Here is a 15,528-nt window from a genome sequence, read left to right on the forward strand (position 1 = left end):
GACTGGCGAACATGAAAGGTAAGGAAGGGAATGTAAAACGCAGGCTGCCCGGGGCATTAATTAATTCCTATCATTAATTGTAACTTGCGTAATTACGTAATGCAATAAATAGCTGATAGTGACTATCTTAAGTGACATATGGATCCAGACATAAGCTTTGTTGAATGAAGAGAGATTTTTGTGAGTGACTATTTTGAATGAAGAGAATAATTGAGTGATGTTGACTGCAGAATGAATGAAAGCCTGTTTGGGAAGGTGTGGAGTTGCCTGCCTGTTTTAGCTCCACCCACTTTTTCCAAATAGTGAAAAAAAAATTAACCCTTCGTAGTGTTTTCCTGTATGTGGGAAGTTTAACAAACTGTGAACCTTATGGTATTAGATTTTAAGTTAGAAACGAAGTGTGGATATATTCGGATGATAAGTTACGGAGCTAGGAAATGCACAAAGGATAGGTTTGTTGAGTAAAAGATAAAAAATACATGGTCCCGGTCGTAAAAAAAAAATAATTTATTTGATATGCTCACTTACTTGTGGAAAGAAAACATGCAAGTGGGTTGAAAGACATAAATTTAGTCTAGGAATGAGATAAAGAATGCCTTTCAAAACGCTCCCATTTTCCTTTGTGTAAAACCTTGACACGAAAGTTTCTAGCTCAATAAAATAAAAAGAGTTTTAAATTTAGAAATACCTTCAGGGATCAGGTCAAACTCTAGGGCGAGTGGTGAGCTATCTGTGAAGGTGTAAAAGGGACTTTTGAAAAAGGCTAAAACAGTAAGCTTTAGCAGTTTAGAAAAGAAAAAGATAAAGCAGGAAAAGGTCTCTGCCACGGAACAGGAGGAGGGCAGAAAAGGGGGACTTGCTATAATTGTGGAAAACCGGGCCATTTTGCTAGGGAATGCAAAGGGAAAGGCAGTGAAAAGCAATGTACGCATTGTGGTAAGAAAGGGCACCTGGAAGCGACATGCTATGGTAAAAATGGCTATCCTAATAAGGCAAGGACCCTGTCAGAACAGGAATACCAGAAGTGGCAGGCGTACAAAGCCACCCGGTGATGTCCGGCGGCCCCTGTACAAAGTAAAAAGGAGGGAAGGATATATGTGTCTGCACTAGTAGGGGGCCGACAGTGTGAGATGCTAGTGGACATGGGAGCCTCAATATCCATTTCCAATATGCGCCTTCCCGTCACCGACAAAAAGGATCTGATAAACGGAATAGATGGACGGCATTCAATGGCCTACCTGAGCACCACCCAATTGGTGGAAATTGATAACTTATATATACCCATGAGATTCTACGAATGCAAGAGCCGTGAGGGAACACTATTGGGGAATGATGTAATGAGGGAATTTAAGGCCCTGATTGTTTGTGGCAAGGGGAAACTGATATGGCCAAAGGCGGGTGGCGGTAAGGGATATTTAGGACAGATAGCTCACCATGTGGAAAGTATAGGTGTAGCTACAGCCACAAAAACTGACTGGCTTATCGGGACTGGAGGGTATGGAGGCATATGTGCCTCTGTGCCCGGGGTCTGGGCACAGACAAAATTGGATACTGGAAAGGCAAAGATGGATCCTTTTAAAGTTCCTGGACCACCTCATAAACCACACGAACAATACCCTATAAGACCTGAAAATAGAACAGCGGTTGTCGAAATAGTAAAAGGGCGAGTGGAAAAGGGTATCTTAAAAGAAACAGTTAGCACCACTAACTCCCCAACAGGTCCTGTACCTAGGGTACTGTCTCTCAAAGGGGCTGAAAGAAAATGCCCTCGGATAGGAAAAAGGCCAATCGAGGACATGCCTCGACCAGTAACTGTAAGGGGGGCGAGGAAGGTACTGGGCCTCTTTAATTACAGCCGGAACTTTATCCCTGATTTTGCATAAATTGCTGAGCCAATACAAAGATTAGTGAAAGGGGGGAAACCGGCGCTAGACCTCATAGAGTGGGGTCCTGAACAAGAACAGGTGTATAGTAAACTCAAGTCAGAACTAATCACCGCACCTGCATTGGGACTGCCTGATATGGGTAAGGATTTCCACATCCACTGTAACAATGAAGGTGGGTACTATATGGCCGTGGTCACCCAAGATCACGGGGATAAAACGAGACCTATAGCCTATTAGTCTACCACAGAAAGCTCGGTGGTAACTGGGTTATCCAGATGTATAGCCGTGCTAGATTGAGCAGCTTGTGCGGTAAAAATTAAGCGAGCCTGTGTTAATGACTGGAAACATCATTCTCCACACTAAACACACATTGGTAGAAATGTTAAACACAGGAAAACTGAGAAGTGTATCTAATATGAGACGGGCAAAGTGGGAAGCAGTCCTCTTAACACCCAACAAAGCGGTACCCATAATAGGGATGTAGAAAACAACCCAGTAGAAGGTATGATTGATGAAGGGGAACCCCACTTTTGCGAAAAGGTATATGAGGATATGGAAGAGGATAGATTAAAAGACTCCCCCCTTCAAACCGCAGAACAAACCTTGTTTGTGGATGGCTCACGAAAATACGTAGAGGGACTACCTCGTACCGGATGGGCCGTAGTCAACCAGGATCTAGAGACAGTTGAATCAGTGCGAATTAAAGGGGGTCGTCAGCAAAGTGGCAGAACTGGTAGCCCTCACCCGGGCACTGGAATTATCGGAAAATAAGATTGTAACATCTATACGGACAGTAGATATGAATTCGGGGTAGTACACGATTATATGGCAGCATGGGGGAGAAGGGGTTTTATCACAACTAGCGGACATCCCATAAAGCATCAGCTGAGAATAGAAGCTCATTTAGCAGCCAGTAATAAACCAAAACAGGTAGCGGTTATTAAAATTAAAGTCCACAGGAGGGAGCCGGACCGAACCAGTCCAGATTGGCTGAGTCACCAGGGAAATAAAACTGCAGACGTAGCTGCACAGAAGGCATTAGAACAGGAAGAATGTGAGGAAGCCTCAGTCAGTGCCGCTGGGGCCCGAGACGAACAGATAAGTATTGAGAAACTTCACCAGGACACTTCTGAGGAGGAAATAGGTATGTGGACAAAGCAGGGCGCAACGCAAGGGAAGGATAACGTTTGGAGACGAAACGACAAGGTAATGGCGCCTGAATGCATACAGAATACCTTATTGGAGTTGTATGATGGCCTGTCCCATTCTGCATGAGAGGCCATGACTGGGAGTCTTGGAAGAGATTGATGGTGGAAAGGGATGGGGAGAGATATTGCTAAATATTGCCATCGATGCATTCCGTGCGCACAATATAATCCAGGCAGGCCCATTCAAATTAAAATGGGACACCAGCCCCGTCCACGGGGGCCATGGGAACACGTACAAATTGATTTCACAGGTCCTTTGCCCCCATCCCACGGAAAAAGATATTGCCTAGTGATTATAGATCAATTTACCCGGTGGGTGGAAGCTTTCCCCACACCTGATTGCACTGCGTCTACAGTGGCAAGGATATTGACCGAGCAGGTGATTCCCCGATGGGGAATGCCTCAACAGTGGCAAGGATATTGACCGAGCAGTTGATTCCCCGATGGGGAGTGCCTCAACAGTGGCAAGGATATTGACCGAGCAGGTGATTCCCCGATGGGGAGTGCCTCAACAGTGGCAAGGATATTGACCGAGCCGGTGATTCCCCGATGGGGAGTGCCTCAACAGTGGCAAGGATATTCTGACCACTTTATCGGGAAAATTGTAAAAACAATAAGCCAGCTGATGGGCATAAAACAAAAATTCCACATCCCCTACCACCCGCAGAGTTCTGGGATGGTAGAGCGCCTGAACCGTACCCTTAAGAACGCCCTGGAAAAGTCAATGCAAACGTCAGGAAAAACGTGGACAGAAGTATTACCCATTATATTGATGAAGTTAAGAGCCACGACAAACCGGACAACCGGATTAACCCCTTATTAACTAATGAATGGAAGGGCGATACAATTACCAGATAACATCATAACAGGGGGGGCCGATGTAGGCCCATTAAAAGACAAAATAAAACGGTATGTTTTGGAACTAAGTACTCAATTAAAAGGGATGTGTAAATTAGTTAGGGACAATCAGTAAAAAAGAGATGCGGAAGCAGAGCTTACAAAGCTCCCTGAAGTCCCGTTGGCGGGAAGTCGCGTTATGGTAAGCGTCCTCCCGGGAAAATCTGGGTTTGCCCCAAAAATGAATAGGACCATATGAGGTTATAATCAGCGGGGACACTTGTGCCTGCATCGATGTTAAAGGGAACGGACAATGGGAGCATCGGACCCAGCTTAAGGTTTTTGAACCAGCCGTTTAGCACAGGTATTAGTTGTTGTTGTTTGTCTATTTACAGATTGACAGCGAGAGATTCTTCAAGCAAGCCATACGACCATTTATCTTTGACTATTTGTTAAATATCGAGTTATAAGATGAAACTATATATTGCGATCGGTGAGATTATCATAGTTCGTGTTATGTCCGGCCTGCTAGCTGGACCAAAACGAGAGTTACATGTGAATACCTTTTTGTACATGTCTTATGTTTATGCGCAAAATGAGAACTTTTCCAGTGGCAGGGTATGTTCGCACATCCCGATACATAGCAAAGGAGGCATCCCTTTTGAGTTCAATCTCCCTTAACATCTCGGAAGTAGCGGAGTGGGTAATGCGACAAAACGGTACAGGAGAAGTAAATGATACTTGGAACCAGAATAGGGATAAAGAAACGTGGAGATCGGGGGGTTACCTTCTGGATGCATTGAAGGATGGTACCAGCCGGAATACAATAGGTCGGTACGACACCCGTTCCTGGTTTTGACCAACACCTCAGGAGTTGGAAGGCCCACTGCTGACATTTGTTTTACTAGAACCCTGACTGGTGAGGAAACAGGTTTTGTAGCAGGATACTTTAACCTCACCAGGTGTAACATAATAGCCAGCGAAACAACAAACCAGGGGTTCTTTGAAATAGAGGGTTTGAAGAATCAGACAAGTAGCCAGGACTGGGACCCTAAGATTAGGTTGCGACGGGGAGCAGAGAGAGAGTTTGGGATCGAATCTAACAGCATACAATGGCACTTATTTTGTGTGCGGGCATAAGGCCTACCTCTGGTTACCACAGGACTGGAGGGGGTCCTGTTATTTGGGATATGTGGTCCGTTTTTTCAGATGGATACATACCTTAGCAGAAGTACAGACACCAGGTCGACTAAGATGAGATCTTACCCCGGTAGAGAGGCTATTTGGGGTCATGATGCTCACATTCGGGATAGGACGCACCATTGATGAATTACGTAACCTAGAGAGGGTACTGGAACAGTTAGTTAACGACACTGCTGAAGCAATGGAGGGCATAACGGCTGAAATGGTAGCCATACGCACAATGGTACTCCAGAACCGAATGGCCCTAGATTATATACTAGCACAAAGTGGGGGCACATGTGCCTTAATTGTAGCTGAATATTGCACTTACATTCCCGATAATTCAGAAAACATAACCAACCTCGCTGATCACATAAGAAGGAAGGTAAAGAAGTTATCCACGACAGCAGGAGGATCTGGCTGGTTTGACTGGCTGTTAGGGAATACTGTGGGTCCTATCTTATGCATGGAGTAATTATTCTGGTTGTAATAATAATTACTTGCTGTCTGATAATCGGGTGTTTTAATATCTGCTGTAAAGTTATGATGGCCCGACTGATGCCAGTAGCCAATGTAATCGCCGAAGAAGAAGCACATCTGATGGAAATACCTGAAGACACCAAGGATGAAGAAACAGACGATGTTGACACCGACCACTATCTTTGAAGGGTAGCCTAGAGCTACAGGCAAGGTGGACATACGGAACATCAGGGAAGTAACATACCCCAAAGGACGAATATATGACACCATGCTATTATTATTGTGGTCATCTGGATTTCGTGAACATCCTCCAGGACCAAAAGGTGGAATATTGTTGGAGAAGATTTTTGGACATATACTTGACTAGTATACGGGACCAAATATTTGTTTTTATTTTCCCCTTTAATGAATTTTGTAAGGGACAATACTGATGCATTAAGCTTTATATAAAAAAAATACAGTTAGACTTCAAGGTATGCTGGCCTTGAGTTATGGAGATAGGAAAGTGAGATAATGAACGACTGGAGAGATAAGTGGGGGTATGTTTGTCTATACCGGTGCAAAAAAGCCTGCACTTGTTTATAATGCCCTGTCACAATGCGAGGATGGTTTAAATCAAGAGCTCAGCCTTGGATAGTAATTGTATGAAAAGCTTTGTAAACCTTGTAATGCGATGATTAGACTGAAGGACTAGTGCTAAAGCATGTGATGTAAAGTGACGTAATTTGTTAGATAAAAGAACCTCACTGGAGATACCAAATTGAGAAGCTGGTTCAGAGACAGTGGTCTCTAACACTTCTCCCAAAGCTTTGTCTCCGATTTAATAAACCTCTCTTTATATATTATACAGTCTCGGAAATATTTTTCCACAACATGTCTGTGGGAAAATATTTCAGACATCAGTGTTACTGGAAAAGCACACACACGTCCGAGTGAGAGTGTTCCAGTGCACTGACTGTGGAAAGAGCTTCAATCAGTTATACAGCTGAAAAAATATTGCACCATTCACAGCGGGGAGAAACTACACATGTTCTGTGTGTGGACAAAACTTCAACTGATCATCCAACCTAGGAGACACAAGGATACCTGCATCATGGAGAAACCGTGGGAATGTGGAGACTGTGAGAAGGGATTCAGTTCCCCGTCTGATCTAGAAATTCATTGTCACAGTCACACCGACGAGAGGCCGTTCACCTGCTCTGTGTGTGGGCAGGGGTTCACTCAGTCATCCAACCTGCTGAAACTCCAGCGAGTTCACACTGGGGAAGTGTGGGAAGGGATTTAATCAGTCATCTGCAGGGGTTATGTTCTACTGTTATTACTGCTGTTAATCGCATCCTGACTGAAGCGTGTTCGTTTTGTCAGTTGGGATTTGTTTCTGCTGATATTACTCACCCCGAAAACTGGGATGGAGTTTAATATTTTGATATTTCAAATAATACAATGTTTCGATATTTGAAATATCCATGATAAGATGAGACTAATTGATGTCCTGTTATATTTTTGTCCTTTTCTCCTTTCTATCTCTAGATTGATTCAGTTCTCATGCCTTTGCTTACTCTCAGGGAGAAGTCCCAGTTCCTTATACCTTCCAGAGTGCTGCTCTTTGCCTTGGTGTCCAGAGTAGGGATAGCTATCACGCCTGGGATCACTAAACATAAAACACAGTATTTTACTCCCTTTCAGCTGCAGGACTTAGTGCGTTCCTGGCAGCATCTCTCTCACCTTCGATGTGTGAAGAGAGAATCGTGCAAATCTGGTTTCAATTTAAATTTGAATCTACTCAGTAAATGTATTTAAAGAAAAATGTACACATAATCCCATTACATCAAGTAATTGGCAAAGGTTTACAGTCAACAAGATGAACAAGTAAAAATATCAAGCCCAGTAACCCAGCTCTATATTCACAGGAGAAAGTCTGTTATCTAAGTCCTCGAATGTCAGTTGGTGAGATGAGAGACTGAATCACTTTCCACATTCAGCTGGTAAACGCTCTCTCCCTGATGTCTTTCCACCCAACGTGCATCTGCATCCATTCCCACTGTCCCTACATTCACAGTGTTGAGTCAGCTGGCCACACGAGTCTCACAGGCTAGACGATTGGTTGAAGGTGCGTCCACACACAGAACATGTGTCCTGTTTCTCACCACTGTGATTGGTGTTTTTCCAAAGGCTGATGATAAGGTGATCCTGATCAATCCGGTGAATCTATCAAATCTTGCCGTGATGTTTGGTTTCAGTTTCCCAGCTGTAGACCCTCACCTTCTAATACCCTGCAAATTGAGGTTACAAACGTTGTTACTTTAAGTACAGGATATACATTTCCACTGTGGTAGGCATCAGAGTCGAGTCCAGTCCTGCCCACACATATCAGAGAAATACAGGTTAAAAGTTCAATTGATTCTCATGTTCACATACCAGAGACAAGCAGATACAGAGTAAATTCCACACTCACATAGCAGCAACTGACAGGTACAGTCTAAAACATACAATCAAGAAGCAGGAACAAATAGGTACAGTCTAACATAGCAGAAACTGAGAAGCACAGATTAAACCTGAACACACAACAAAACCCGACAGTTACAGAAAAATACACACATTTGCATATGAGAGACTGAGAAATACAGTATAAAACCCACACTCACACATCAGAGGCTGACTTATTACAATCCATATTCCCATAACATAAATTGACATACAGTGACATGCCCAGACTCACAAACCAGTAATTGACAGGTACAAGGTAAAGAGTTATCTTTCATTCCAGAAACTGACAGGTACAAAGGAAAGCCCACTCGCAATTAAACAGAAACTGGCAGTTATAGAGTAAGGCCCACAATCACATATCAGAACTTGACGGGTACAGAATAAACCTAGACTCCCATAACAGAAATGGAGATACAGAGAAAGGCCCTCACTAACATAGCAGACACAGATAGATACAGAGTGAAACTCAGACTCATTTACCAGAGACCGACAGATTCAGCATAAACACTCACCTCCATTACACAAATTGACAGTTAGAAAGTAAAACCAATACTATAAGAGATTGGGGGTACACAGTAAAACAATACTAACATACTGGAGAATGACGGGTATGGAGTAGAGCTCACATTCACATCACAGAGATGGACAGATACAGCACAAAATACACACTCACTCACCAAGAATGGAAAGATACATTGAAACATTGAAAATAGGTGCAGGAGCAGGCCATTCGGCCCTTCTAGCCTGCACCACCATTCTATATGATCATTGCTCATCATGCAACTTCAGTACCCCACTCCCGCTTTCTCTCCATACCCCCTGAGCCCCTTAGCCGTAAGGGCCACATCTAACTCCCTCTTGAATAAATCCAACAAACAGTACTCCACAACTTTCTGTGGTAGAGAACTTCACAGGTTTACCACTCTGGGTGAAAAAGTTTCTCCTCATTTCAGTCCGATAAGGCTTACCCCTTATCCTTAGACTGTAACCCCTGATTCTGGACTTCCCCAACATCAGGAACATTCTTCCTGCCTCTAACCGTCATAATTTTATATGTTGCTATGTGATCCCCTCTCATTCTTCTCAATTCCAGTGAGTGTAAGCCTAGCCGATCCAGTCTTTCTTCATATGTCAGTCCTGCCATCCCGGGAATTAGTCTGGTGAACCTTCGCTGCAGTCCCTCAATAGCAAGCACGTTCTTCCTCAGATTAAGAGACCAAAACTGCACACAATACTCAAGGTGTGGTCTCAGCAAGGCCCTGTACAATTGCAGTAAGACTTCCCTGCTCGTATACTCAAATCGCCTTGCTATGAAGGCCAGCATGCCAGTTGCTTTCTTTACTGCCTGCTGGACCTGCATGCCTACCTTCAGTGATTGATGTACCATGACACCCAGGTCTCTTTGCACCTCCCATTTTACTAATCTGTCACCATTCAGATAATCTGCCTTCCTGTTTTTGCACTCAAAGTGAATAACCTCACATTTATCCACATTATACTGCATCTGCCATGCAATTGCCCATTCACCTAACCTGTCCAAGTCACCCTGCAGCCTTTTACCATCCTACTCACAGCTCACACTGCCACCCAGCTTAGTGTCATCTGCAAATTTGTAGATATTACGTTAAATTCCCTCATCTAAATAATTAATGGATGTTGTAAATTGCTGAGATCCCAGCACTGAACCTTACGGCACCCCACTAGTCAATGCCTGCCATTCTGAAAAGGACACGTTTATTCCCACTCTTTGCTTCCTGTCTGCCAAGCAGTTCTCCCTCCACATCAATACATTACCCCCAATATTATGTACCTTAATTTTGCACACTAATCTCTAGTGTGGGACGTTGTCAAAAGCCTTTTGAAATTCCAAATACACCACATCCACTGGTTCTCCCTTATCCACTCTACTAGTTACATCCACAAAAAACTCAAGAAGATTTGTCAAGCATGATTTCCCTTTCATAAATCCATGCTGACTTGGACCGATCAGGTCACTGCTTTCCAAATGCTCTGCTATTACATCTTTAATAATTGATTCCAGCATTTTCCCCACCACCGATGTCAGGCTAACCGGTCTATAATTCCCTGTTTTCTCTCTCCCTCCTTTTTTAAAAAGTGGGGTTACATTAGCTACCCTCCAATCCATAGGTACTGATCCAGAATCTATAGAATGTTGGAAAATGACCACCAATGCATCTACTATTTCTAGGGCCACTTCTTTAACTACTCTGGGATGCAGACTATCAGACCCTGGGGATTTATCGGCCTTCAATCCCATCAGTTTCCCTACAACCATTTCCTGACTAATAAGTATTTCCCTCAGTTCATCTTTCCCGCGAGACCCTCGGTCCCCTAGTATTTTCGGCAGGTTATTCGTGTCTTCCTTAGTGAAGACAGAACCAAAGCATTTGTTCAATTGGTCTGCCATTTACTTGTTCCCCATTATGAATTCACCTGATTCTGACTGCAAGGGGCCGACATTAGATTTCACTAATCTTTTTCTCTTCACATATATATAGAAGCTTTTGCAGTCAGTTTTTTATGTTCCCTGCAAGCTTACTCTCATATTCTATTTTCCCCCTCCTAATTACACTCTTAGTCCTCCTCTGCTGAATTCTAAATTGCTCCCAGTCTTCAGGTTTGCTTCTTTTTCAGGCCAATTTATGTGCCACTGTCCCTAATTTCCTTGGTTAGCCACGGTTGAGCCACCTTTCATGTTTTATTTTTACGCCAGACAGGGATGTATAATAGTTTTAATTCATCCATGTGATCTTTAAATGTCTGCCATTGCCTATCCACCATCAACCCTTTAAGTATTATTCGCCTGTTTATCCCAGCCAAATCACGTCTCATACCATCGAAGTTTCCTTCAAGTTCAGGACCCTAGTCTCTGAGTTAACTGTGTCGCTCTCCATCTTAATGAAGAATTCTACCATATTATGGTCACTCTTCCCTATGGGGCCACGCACGACTAATTGCTAATTAATCCTCTCTCGTTATACAAGACCCAGTCTAGGATGGCCGGCTCTCTAGTTGGTTCCTCGACATATTGGTCTAGAAAACCATCCCTTATACACTCCAGGAAATCCTCCTCTACAATATTGCTACCAGTTTGGTTAGCCCAATCAATATGTAGGTAAAAGTCACCTATGGTAACTGCTGTACCCTTATTGCACGCCTCCCTAATTTCCTTTTTGATGCCATCCCCAACCTCCCTACTACTGTTAGTTGGGTTTGTTTACAGACCACCAAACGTTTTCTGCCCTTTGTTGTTTCGCAGCTCGACCCATACAGATTCCACATTATCCCAGCCAATGTCCTTCCTTACTATTGCATTAACCTCCTCTTTAACCATTAACTCTACCCCACCTCCTTTTCTTTCTTCAATATTGAATACCCCTGCATATTATGTTCCTAGCCTTGGTTACCCTGGAGCCATGTCTCTGTAATCCCAATTACATCATATCCATTAACAGCTATATGTGCAGTTAATTTTTCCACCTTATTACCAATGCTCCTCACTTTGAAACTCAGAGCCTTCAGGCTTGTTTTTTTAACACTCTTTATCCTTTTAGAATTATGTTGTAATGTGGCCCTTTTTGATACAGAATGAACCCCACAGGCAATTACCAGAAATTGACAGGAACAGGATAAAATCCACCTCTCGTATCAGAAACTAACATACAGAGTAAAATCCTCATCCACATACCAGAGATGGACAGATATGAGTAAAATCCACACTCCCATACGAGACTACATTAGAAAATAAGAACATAAGAAATAGGAGCAGGAGTAGGCCATACGGACCCTCGAGCCTGCTCCACCATTTAATACGATCATGGCTGATCCGATCATGGACTCGGGTCCACTTTCCTGCCCACTCCCCATAACCCCTTATTCCCTTATCAGTTAAGACACTGTCTATCTCTGTCTTAAATATATTCAATGTCCCAGATTCCACAGCTCTCTGAGGCAGCGAATTCCACAGATTTACAACCCTCAGAGAAGAAATTCCTCCTCATCTCAGTTTCAAATGGAGGGCCCCTTATTCTAAGATTATGTCCCCTATTTCTAGTCTCCCCAATCAGTGAAAACATCCTCTCTGCTACCACCTTGTCAAACCCCCTCATTATCTTATACGTTTCCATAAATCACCTCTCATTCGTTCTTCTGAATTCAATGAGTAGAGGCCCAACCTCCTCAACCTTTTCTCATAAGTCAACCCCCTCATCTCCGGAATCAACCCAGTGAACCTTCTCTCAACTTCCTCCAAAGCAAGTATATCCTTTCATAAATATGGAAACCAAAACTGCACGCAGTATTCCAGGTGTGGCCTCACCAATACCCTGTGTAACTGTAGCAAGACTTCCCTGCTTTTATACTCCAGCCCCTTTGCAATAAAGGCCAAGATTCAGTTGGCCTTCCTGATCACTTGCTGCAGCTGCATACTAACCTTTTGTGTTTCATGCACAAGTACCCCCAGGTCCCGCTGTACTGCACCACTTTGCAATCTCTCTCCATTTAAATAATAACTTGCTCTTTGATTTTTTTCTGCCATAATGCATGACCTCACACTTTCCAACATTATACTCCATCTGCCAAATTGTTGCCCACTCACTTAGCCTGTCTATGTCCTTTTACAGATTATTTGTGTCCTCCTCACACGTTGCTTTTCCTCCCATCTTCATATCGTCAGCAAACTTGGCTACGTTAAAGTCGGTCCCTTCTTCCAAGTCGTTAATATAGATTGTAAATAGCTGGGGTCCCAGCACTGATCCCTGCGGCACCCCACTAGTTACTGATTGCCAACCCAAGAATGAACCATTTACCCCAACTCTCTGTTTTCTGTTAGTTAGCCAATCCTCTATCCATGCTAATATATTACCCCCAGCCCCGTGAACTTTTATCTTGTGCAGTAATCTTTTATGTGGCACCTTGTCAAATGTCTTCTGGGAAACCAAATACAAAAGACCCACTTTATCCACCCTGTTCATTACATGCTCAAAGAATTCCAGCAAATTTGTCAAACTTAACTTCCCCTTCATAAATCCATGCTGACTGCCTGACCGAATTATGCTTTTCCAAATGTCGTGCTATTGCTTCTTTAAGAATGAACTCTTCAACATTTTCCCAACCACAGATGTTAGGCTAACTGGTCTATAGTTTCCTGCTTTTTGTCTGCCTCCTTTTTAACCGAGTGTGGCTCTCATTCCCCAGGCAACACCGAGTGCGGCTCTCAGTCCCCGGGCAACACCGAGTGTGGCTCTCAGTCCCCGGGCAACACCGAGTGTGGCTCCCAGTCCCCGGGCAACACCGAGTGTGGCTCTCAGTCCCCGGGCAACACCGAGTGAGGCTCTCGGTCCCCGGACAACACCGAGTGCGGCTCTCGGTCCCCGGGCAATGCCAAGCGCGGCTTTCGGGCCCCGATTCAGAGCCACCGGGCCCGGCCCCAGCAACCCCCGGGGGTAGCACCTCCCCCACACCAGGCAAACAACAACTTACATTTATACAGCAGGCCCAGCAATTCCCAGCCGCTCTGTATCAGTGGGCGCTGGATGTGGAAGTCACTCACTGGCCTCCTGTGTGGGTCTGTTTGTTACATCAGTTTGAGCTGGATGGAGAGGGGGGAGAAGCTGCTGGGTATCACCTCCAGTAATTCTGGGCCCAGTGGGATCAACAATTTCCCATGTGGGCCTGTTGAGGGAGGTGGGTTCCCTTCCCTGAAGGACAGTACTGACCCAGATGTGTTTTCATGACAATCCGGCAGCTTTCATGGTCACTTTTTTCTCGTGCCGGCCCCACAAATGACCAGACTCATTAAGCTCAATTTCACAATCTGCCTTTGTGGTTTTGTGGGTTCTCTCACACTCCCTTTTTCCTGTTTGAAATTCACTTTACAGGGTGTTAAAAGGGGAGGATTTGTAGACTGGAAGCTTAAACCAAACATCACCTCAAGATCTGACGGTCACTCGGTACATCGGGACTGGAATATCATCAGCTTTGTCCATGGAAGCAGAAGGCACCGTTCACAGTGGGGAGAAACGGTACACGTGCTCTGTGTGTGGACAAGGCTTCAGCCGATCGTCCAACCTGGAGAGACACAAGTGCAGTCACACTGGGGAGAAACTGTGTAAATATGGGGATTGTGGGAAACGTTTCAACTACCCGTCCCAGCTGGAAACACATCGGCAAGTTCACACTGGGGAGAGACCGTTCACCTGCTCCGACTGTTGGAAGGGAATCATTCAGTCATCCGACCTGCTGATACACCAGCGAGTTCACGCTGGGGAGAGACCGTTCACCTGCTCCAAGTGTGGGAAGGGATTCACTTGGTCATCCGACCTGCTGATACACCAGCGAGTTCACACTGGGGAGAGATCGTTCACCTGCTCCAAGTGTGGGAAGAGATTTGCTACATCATCCCACCTGCTGATACACCAGCGAGTTCACACTGGGGAGAGACCGTTCACCTGCTCCAAGTGTGGGAAGAGATTTGCTACATCATCCCACCTGCTGATACACCAGCGAGTTCACACTGGGGAGAGACCGTTCACCCGCTCCGACTGTGGGAAGGGATTCATTCAGTTATCCCACCTACTGATACACCAGCGAGTTCACACTGGGGAGAGGCCGTTCACCTGCTCCGAGTGTGGGAAGAGATTCGCTGTATCATTCAGCCTGCTGATACACCAGCGAGTTCACACTGGGGAGAGGCCATTCTCCTGCTCCGAGTGTGGGAAGAGATTCACTGCATCATCCAGCCTGCTGATACACCAGGGAGTTCACACTGGGGAGAGGCCGTTCACCTGCTCCGAGTGTGGGAAGAGATTCACTGCATCATCCCACCTGTTGAAACACCAGCGACTTCACACTGGGGAGAGACCTTTTAAATGTTCTGAGTGTGGGAAGGGATTCACTCGGTCATCCCACCTGCTGACACACCAGCGAGTTCACACTGGGGAGAGGCCGTTCACCTGCTCTGAGTGTGGGAAGGGATTCTCTCTGTCTGGCAACCTGCTGAGACACCAGCGAGTTCACAAGTGACTGCAGGGGTTGGATTCTGCTGTTATTGCTGCTGGTAATCACATCCTGGCCTAAATTGTGTTCATTCTGATAGTTGGGGTTTATAAATCCTGCAACGCTGATGTTAATAACTCCTGTAACTGGATTGGAGTTTAATATTTGGGATATAGACACACAAATTAGTGTTGCTTTCAACACATTGCTGTGGATTTTTGTCTTTCCCACCTGAGTGTTTACCATCACCTGATTGGAGCTGAGAAAGGACATTCTGTGGGGAGGATTTTACAGGGGGTTCAGAACTTGAGCCTGGACACAGTCCTTCAGGGCCACACTGAGATCACCTCATTCTTCTGAACTCCAATGTGTCTAGGTCCAACCTACTCAACCTATCGTCATAAGTCAACCCCCTCATCTCCGGAATCAAC

At 44.8% G+C, this 15,528-nt stretch overlaps 1 protein-coding gene across 1 annotated transcript; it reads left to right on the plus strand.

Annotated features, from left to right (window-relative positions):
* Window positions 1-6,686: 6,686 nt before the first annotated feature.
* Window positions 6,687-15,124, plus strand: LOC139242914 (zinc finger protein 229-like). The gene is made up of 2 exons (XM_070870552.1): window positions 6,687-6,860; window positions 14,120-15,124. The coding sequence occupies exons 1-2, from the start codon at window positions 6,687-6,689 to the stop codon at window positions 15,122-15,124; spliced, it is 1,179 nt and encodes a 392-aa protein (XP_070726653.1).
* The last annotated feature ends 404 nt before the right edge of the window (window positions 15,125-15,528 follow it).

This window comes from Pristiophorus japonicus, unplaced genomic scaffold (assembly GCF_044704955.1).
Source record: "Pristiophorus japonicus isolate sPriJap1 unplaced genomic scaffold, sPriJap1.hap1 HAP1_SCAFFOLD_1538, whole genome shotgun sequence".
Lineage (NCBI taxonomy): Eukaryota > Metazoa > Chordata > Chondrichthyes > Pristiophoridae > Pristiophorus > Pristiophorus japonicus.

Bases quoted from the DNA above. Each gene is read 5' to 3' on its own strand.
- LOC139242914 (XM_070870552.1), top strand. From the start codon at position 6,687: ATGGAGAAACCGTGGGAATGTGGAGACTGTGAGAAGGGATTCAGTTCC. The intron at 6,861-14,119 runs GTGTGGGAAGGG...CACAGTGGGGAG, and splicing joins AGCGAGTTCACACTGGGGAA to AAACGGTACACGTGCTCTGT.